This window comes from Piliocolobus tephrosceles, unplaced genomic scaffold (assembly GCF_002776525.5).
Source record: "Piliocolobus tephrosceles isolate RC106 unplaced genomic scaffold, ASM277652v3 unscaffolded_9552, whole genome shotgun sequence".
NCBI classification, from domain to species: Eukaryota; Metazoa; Chordata; class Mammalia; order Primates; family Cercopithecidae; genus Piliocolobus; species Piliocolobus tephrosceles.
Genome location: NW_022337110.1, coordinates 5,547 through 13,686, shown reverse-complemented (window position 1 = coordinate 13,686; position 8,140 = coordinate 5,547). Strand labels below are relative to the sequence as shown.

General features: G+C 60.1%; 1 protein-coding gene across 1 annotated transcript in view; it reads right to left on the bottom strand.

The window, feature by feature from the left end:
• Nucleotides 1-704: 704 nt before the first annotated feature.
• MEX3D (mex-3 RNA binding family member D) overlaps nucleotides 705-8,140 on the bottom strand; it is a 12,976-nt gene continuing 5,540 nt past the window's right edge. Inside the window, exon 2 of the mRNA XM_026450006.1 lies at nucleotides 705-2,964. Within this exon, the coding sequence (XP_026305791.1) occupies nucleotides 1,604-2,964 (1,361 nt within the window). The 3' untranslated portion in view covers nucleotides 705-1,603. The remainder of the gene's footprint in view (nucleotides 2,965-8,140) is intronic.

The following is an 8,140-nucleotide window of genomic DNA, read 5'->3' as shown; positions in this document are numbered from 1 at the left end:
GCCTCTTTCTAAAAGCTCTCCAAGCCTCTCTTGGACACGTGCTTCTCCTTCCCTAGTGGGTTCTGAGCCCCAGGCCCCTCCGCAAGGTCCACTCCCCAAGCCCGCAGCCCGTGTGCCTGGCCCTTGCCTTGTCCCCCGAGCGGCCCATCCTGCCACCCAGGGGCTTCCTCGCCATTTGGGGATGTCGCTGAGATGGTTCACCGTGGGTCCAGTCTGTGGTCTCAACGCCAGCCCTGAAGAGCTACATCTGGTGGCCCCATGTGTCATGGCTCCCAGAGCGCTGGGGGGATGACCATGGCTCAAACGTCCTTCACAGACCAGGAGACATCAGGGTCAAACCTGGGATGAGCATTTCCAGGCCTCAGTTTCCCCATTTGCATGACTGGTGGACGGTCTGCTGGGATGGATCCCACACACCCGGAGAGCTGGGCAGATGTCCCCGAGGGAAGACGGCCTGGGTCCTTTCTCTGTGGAGCCCATGGTTGAACACCCACTGGGATGGGGGGCACCTGAGGTCTGCTCACGGGGAACCCGGCTAGACCCTCCCCCACAGACCCAATTCCTTCGTCTGGAACAAGAGAGGGTGCCTGGGTGGGGTGAGAGCCTGGACCACGGGATGGGGGGCGAGGGGCTGGATTCGAGTGTCCTCTGCCCCAGGATGGCCCCTCCTGGCGCCCACCCCCGACACCACGCTGAAGCCGTGCGCTCACATGTAGAAAAGAGGCTTTATTAAGAAGGCTTTGAAGTCAAAAAATAAAACTCTTGATACAATTTTTTTAACCCTTAAATCAGCTCAGCAAATATATAATCAGTGATTTAGCTGCAAGATGAAAGGCCCATTACTTTATTCAAAATAAAATATATTTTAGTTCTTAAAATTTATTCCATAAAGTACATATTTCCCTATAAATTCCCTACATATACACAAGAGGTAAAAAGTAAAAGTAAAAAAAAAAAAAAATTAAAAAATTTAAAAAATGACAACAGAAACCGCAGTAGAAAGGGGATTAATAATTAACAGAAAGTTAGAAATTTCTGATTGGAACGCCCCTCGCCCCCCGCCCCTGCCCCTCTCTGGCCGCGCATGGTTGATGTACAAAAGCATAAATGGTTAGCCCCAAAAAGGGGGTAAAAATGTCACCCTCCTCCTCTGGAACGTCTGTGCGGCCTTGAGACCGGCCGGCGAGAAAAGTCAAATCAGAAAACGGCTTCGGACAAAAGGAGAACACTGAGCTCTGGAAAAGTCGTATTTTTTGTTTTGTTTTTTAAAGATCACCCTGGAGGGGAGGGGTGTCTAAAAATAAAAACTAAAAAAAAGTGCAAGCGGACCTTTTCTCTCCGGTTTATTGTCACCTGACCACTCAATACTGTCGTGGAAGGGTTGAGGCGCCGGGCTGCGGGGTCCCCGTCTCCACGCCTGGGACGGCAGTTAAAGCTCAACTGTAAACACTGGCCGCCGCCCACCCCCTGCACCCTCGGCCTCCGCCCCTCGCCCCCCGTCCCTCTCCCATCCCGGGTCCCGCCCCGTCTCCCGCGCCCAGCCCTGGCGCCCGCAGATGGCCCCGGTGGCGGCGGAGGCCTCGGCCACGTGGCGGTCCTCCCTCTAGGAAAAGATATGAATGGCCTGGGTGGCCGGCGTGCGGCAGGCGGGACACTCGGGCTCGCTTTTCCCGCAGATGCGGACGGCGCAGTCCATGCAAAAGAGGTTGTGGCCGCAGGGGACCAGCGCGGCCATCACCTCGCCCTCGGCGCACACCACGCACTCCCGGGCCAGGGCCTGGGCGGGGGCCGAGGACGCCGAGGGGGGCTTGCGGCTGTTCTCGGAGGCGCCGGAGTCCAGGGGGGCGCAGGCGGTGGCCGCGGCGCTGCTGGGCAGCGAGGTGGCCGTGGAGAAGGCGGCGCCGCCCGGGAAGGATACGGGGCCCTGCGGGGGTCGCCAGGACAGCGCGCTCACCGGGTCCGGGGCGCCGCGGCGGGACAGCGGGAGCTCCAGACGGAGGCCGCCGGGCTCGGGCAGCGTGGGCGAGTGGCGGGGGGTCCCGGCCCCACTGCTGCGCCGGGCGCCGGCGGCGGGTGGTCCCGGGGCTCCGTTGACCGTGGAGCAGCCGCTGAAGGCGGGCAGGGGGGCGGCGCGTTCGAAGGGCGCCCAGATGGTGGCCGCGGCAGGCACAGTCAGGTCCAGCGCCAGGAAGTCGAAGCCGAAGTCGCAGTCGTCGGGGGCGGCCGTCCCCACCGGGGCACCAGGACCCTCCGCACCGAAAGCGAAGCCCCCGTTGCCGGAGACGCTGTAGGGGCTGGCGGGGCCTGGGTCCGGCACAGAGGGGCCGCCACGGCCGCCCGCGTAGAAGGCCTCGGGGGCGCTGGGGGCGCCCAGGGCCGTGTCCCCGCGGAGGCCGGCCGTGGTCGTGGGGGGCCGTCGTCCTGGGTTTGGGGTCTTGGCCCAGAGGCTGGCGGCTGCCCCGAGCAGGTCCAGGCAGACGTCGGTGCCGTTGGCGTGGAAGTCACTGTCGGGGCCCGCATCGGTGAAGGCGCCGGTACGCAGTGTGATGTGCGCCTCGATCTCCTCGCGCGCGCGGTCCACGTTCTCGGGCATCCCGGTGACCGCGAACACCGGCTCCTTGTCACGCCCGGGCGTCACGATGTAGGTGTGCGTCCGCTGCTGGATGCGCTTGATGGTGGCGCCCTTAGGCCCCACCACCAGCCCCACCACCCGGTAGGGCACGCGCACCTGGATGGTGGTCTGTCCGGGGAGGTTGGGCGGACCCTGGGCGGCGCCGGGCAGACCCCCGGCCTTGCTGCGAGTGGCGCGGATGATGGAGAAGTGCTCGGCCGCCGACAGGATCTCACGCTTGGCCATCTCCACGTCCTCCTTCCGGCCCGTCACGATGAAGACCGGCTCCTCGCCCCGCACCGGGGTCTTGATGTAGGTGTTTGTCTTGGCCCGCAGGGCCTTGATTTTGCAGCCTGTCGGGGAAGGAGTGGAAGGACAAGGTGACCCAAAGCCCCTGCGCAGCTCAGCCCCGCTGGGCATGCGGAATGCAGAGCGAGTGAGGGAGTCCCTACCTCCCAGCCTGTGCTCAACATCATTCATCCTCAGACATCACGTCCCTTCTTCCCCGGGCCTCAGTTTCCCCTCTGGGCGCCAGGGTTTGGCATAAAAGCAAGACGGCAAGGGGACCTGTTTTAGGTTGAAAGGTGTGCGCCCTTCACCTGGAACCACAGAGTGTGATGGCTGGGGTGTGAATGTTTCCCCCAAGTTCACAAGCTGGACCCTAATATCCCACGTTGACAGTATTAATAGGTAGAGTTAGCCAGGCGCAGTGGCTCATACATGTAATACCAGCACTTTGGGAGGCCGAAGCAGGAGGATCACTTGAGGTCAGGAGTTCGAGACCAGCCTGGCCAAAATGGTGAGACCCTCTCTCTACTAAAAATACAAAAAATGATTGGGGTGTAGTGGCAGGCACCTGTAGTCCCAGGTACCTCGGAGGCTGAGGCAGGAGAATCACTTGAACCCAGGAGAAGGCTGCAGTGCAGTGAGCCGAGATCGCAACACTGTACCCCAGCCCGGACAACAAAGCAAGACTCCAACTAAAAAAAGTGGGGTGTCATTGTTCACCCCCGTAATCCCAGCACTTTGGAAGGCCAAGACGGGCGGGTCACAAGGTCAGGAGTTCAAGACCAGCCTGCCCTACATGGTGAAACCCTGTCTCTACTAAAAATACAAAAAATTGGCCAAGCGTGGTGGCAGGCACCTGTAGTGCCAGGTACTCGGCAGGCTGAGGCAGAAGAATCGCTTGAACCTGGGAGGTGGAGACTACAGTGAGCCAAGATCGCACCACTGCACTCCAGCCTGGGTGACAGAGCGAAAGTCTCTCTTAAAAAAAAAAAAAAAAAGCAATAAGCCAGGTGCGATGGCGCACACCTGTCATCCCAGCCACTGGGGAAGGCTGACGCAGGAGAATTGCCTGAACCCCGGAGGCGGAGGTTGCAGTGAGCCGACATTATGCCACTACACTCCAGCCTAGCCACAGACCAAGACTCCATTTCCAATAAAAAAAAAAAGAGCCATAGTGGCAGGCTGCAGTGGCTCACACCCGTAATCCTAGTACTCTGGGAATCTGAGGCGGGAGGATCACTGGAGGCCAGGAGTTTGAGACCAGCCTGGGCAATATAGCAGGACCCCATCTCTACTAAAAACAACAACAACAAAAAAACTAGCCAGGTGTGGTGGTGAACACCTGTAGTCTTAGCTACTCGGGAGGCTGAAGTGGGAGGATCACCTGAGCCCGGGAGGTGGAGGCTGCAGTGAGCTACGATCACACCACTGCACTCTAGCCTGGGTGACAGAGCAAGACCGTGTCTTAAAAAAAGAAGGAAAAAAACAGACATACACACAGGAGCCGGCCTTGTGGGGACAGAGACAGAGACTGCAGTGTAATCTCTACGAGCCAAGGACTGGCCCGAGTCCCCGCAAACTGAAGATACCCCCCGCTCCCTCCACGGAGCCCCCCCGGCCCATACCTTGGCTTGGAACTTTTATCTTACAGAGAAATGAGAGGAGACATTTCCACGGTTTCAAGCCCCCACTGTGTCAGCCCAGAGAGCAACTGCAGACCCTCTGCCACCACCTCCCGGGCCAACAGGAAGGGAAGCCGAGATTCAGATTGTGGAAACTGCCTACAATTTCCTTCCGGCCAAATGACCCTTCCTAGGCTCCCAAGACCCTGGCCTAAGGGGAGACGAGGCCTCGGCCGACTGCCGACTCGCGCGCCCTGCCTCCGGATGCCTCGGGAGGGCCCAGGTGGGCCCTGAGGGGCCTGCTGTGGCTTCGTTCTTGTTGGCTGGGCTGGGGGTCTGACCTGGTGGGTGGCATGAGTGTCAGTGTGGGAGGCTGGGGTCTCTTCACCTATTGTCTGGGCAACCACTGACCAGATGTGGTCTTCTGAGGGTCCCAGACATCCCTACCCCACCCCTGGGGCCTTAAAGGTTTTTTCTTTTTTTTTTTCTATTCCTTTTTTGAGATAGTCTCATGCTGTCACCAGGCTGGAGTGCAGGGGTGTGGTCATAGCTCACTGCAGCCTTCAACTCCTGGGCTCAAGTGATCCTCCCACCTCAGCCTCCAGAGACCCAGCTTAATTAGTTATTGAGACGGAGTTTCGCTCTTGTTGCCCAGCCTGGAGTGCAGTGGTGCGATCTCGGCTCACTGCAGATTCTGCCTCCCAGGTTCAAACAATTCTCCTGCCTCAGCCTCCTGAGCAGCTGGGATTACAGGTGCCCACCACCACATCCAGTTAATTTTTTTCTTTTTTTTTGAGATGGAGTCTCGCTCCGTCGCCCAGGCTGGAGTGCGGTGGCGCAATCTCCACTCACTGCAAGCTCCGCCTCCCGGGTTCACGCCATTCTCCTGCCTCAGCCTCCCGTGTAGCTGGGACTACAGGCGCCGCCACCACGCCCGGCTATTTTTTGTATTTTTAGTAGAGACAGGGTTTCACCGTGTTAGTCAGGATGGTCTCGATCTCCTGACCTCGTGATCCGCCCGTCTCGGCCTCCCAAAGTGCTGGGATTACAGGCGTGAGCCACCGCGCCCGGCCCAGTTAATTTTTTTTTTCGTAGAGACGGGGTTTCACCATGTTGGCCAGGACAGTCTTGAATTCCCGACCTCAGGTGATCCACCCTCCTTGGCTTCCCAAAGCGCTGGGATGACAGGCACGAGCCACCGCGCCCGGCCTATTTTTAGTTTTTGTAGAGATGGGTTCTCACTATGTTGCCCAGGCTGGTTTCAAACTCCTGGGCTCAAGCAGTCCTCCTGCCTCGGCCTCCCAAAGTGCTGGGATGACAGGTTTGAGCCACTGTGCCCGGCCTGAAAGGGTTTTGAGACACTGCCCGCAACCCCCTCAGGCTCTGGGGAAGTAGAGGGAGCCGCGGGGATGTTGTTTCAATACAGTCAGGAGGTGGCTCTGAGAGGAAAGCAGTGTTGCTAGCTCTCCCACAGCGAGAGAGAGAAAACGAGCAGGGTCAGCACTTTTGATGGGGACGAAGTCAGAAACTGCCTGGGCCAGGAAGATGGAAGGCGTGGGGCCTGGAGGCTGGTGGTCCCAGGGGCTCGGCAGGGAGGACCCTGAGAGGGGTGGCGGGGGTGCGCCCACTCAGAGGGGGACAGCAGTTCGCCCACCCCAGCAGTGCTGCCGCCATACCTTGTCCTTCCCACTTGCAGCATTCTGTTCACCTCCATTGCACCCAGTGCGATGTGCAGTCTGTTCCTCTGTGCAGTCCATTGTCCCCCTCCTCCAGGAAGCCCACCTTGACTGCACCGAGTTGGGCCTGCTCTTCTGAGTCTCTCCTCACATGCCTGACTTTCTGAGCTGCCTCCCTGAGACCGGGGGATGGGGCTGGGGAGTCCCTGGGCACTCGGGGGACTTTGCTATGCCTGTTTCTTCACTGTGAAAGTGGAAGGTAATAGGCCTGGCTTCACAGGCCCTCAGAGGGCCATGACCAGGCCGGTGGCCCGTGGCAGCCCACAGTGTTTACTTTAGGGAGATCCTCCTTGAGGAGAGGAAACTGAGGCACAGGGAGCGGAGACCTAGCAAGGCTGGGGCAGGAGGTGCCACCCACAGACGGGGACTCCACTGGCCCTGCCCATGGCAGGAGGTGAGCTTGTTCCCCATCACGCCGACCCAGCAGAGGGCACAGCTCGCCAACGTTGCCAGGGCGCAGCACGGGGTCCTCCCTTGCTGATCCGAGAGCTGTCCCAGGTCCCTAGAGGGTCACACACGGGAGAGGCTGCCCTGACGTGGCCACCGCTGGGCTCACACGCTGTGGTCACAGAAAATCCGGTCTGGGTGAGATGGCAAATTTGGGAGGTGGGGGTGCAGGAAGGGGGAATGTGACTGTCTGAGCAGAAACCAGGATGGTGCTGGGAGCCACCGGTGCGTCGGGGCAGGGGAGGGACCTGGCCGCCTCCCCCCACCCTTACTCCATCCTGCCCTATCCCAGACGGCGGCGCTGGGTGGAGACCTCACAGCTACAAGGCCTCTAGGATCTCAAAGATAGAGTTCGAGCTCAATTCATTGGTGGTGCCGCCACTTTGACACGTGCTGGCCCCCAAAACCCCACCCACATCGAGACCCCAAGAGGCCAAGGAATCAGGGCTCCAGGAGTGACCCTGGCCCCACCCCTGCTCCAGTGGCCGCTGCCCCAGCGAGGCCAGAGTGACAGGAAGCCGGAGGGGAGGGCTCTGGCGGACACAAAGGCACTGAAATGCAGGTCTGGGGGCCATGTCCCCTCCAACTCGGAGGGCTTGAGATGCCTGGGCATGGGGGTGACCACCCCGGAGTCTGGCCCTGACCTGTCCCACATCCCCAGCCCACAGCAGACAAGTCTCTCCATGCCAGGGCAGGGCCTCGGGGCCCCACGCAGCACACACACCAGCGGGCGTCACTCATCTGGCCCGTCCGGGGTCCTGGCTGCAGATAACCGTACACTCCAGACTCACCAATGAAACCACAAGTCCTGGTGTGGGAGCCGAGGCCGCCAGCCCAGGCTGGACAGGTTTGCCAAGGCAGGAAGGGGAACGTGAACCGCAGGGAGCCGCTGAGGCAAGAGCAAGGGCAGGCTTCTGGAAGCAGGACGGGACAAGAACAAGGCCCCATAGCCAACACTCAGTCCAACACGCGGCTGCCCCCAGCCAGGCAGCCGGGCGACGCGGAACAGCTGCATCGCAGACCTGGGCAGCCACGGAAGCCAGCCGGAGCTGAGGGGTCTGGTGGGGAGGAGGGAAACTGGTTCAGCTGTCAAACAAGGATGTCAAAACCCCCGTCCCAGGCCAGGCACAGTGGCTCACACCTGTAGTCCCAGCAGTTTGGGAGGTCAAAGCAGGAGGATCACTTGAGGCCAGGAGTTCGAGACCAGCCTGGGCAACACAGCAAGATCCTGTCTCTGTAAAGGGTCTCACTCGGTTGCCCAGGCTGGAGTGCAGTGACACCATCACAGCTCACTGCAGCCTTGACCTTCTGGGCTCAAGTGATCCTCCCACCCCAGCCTCCCAAGTAGCTGGGACCACAGTGACGCACCACCATGCCTGGCTAACTGTTTAAAGCTTTCCTGCAGAGATAGAGCCTTATTATGCTGCCCAGGCTGG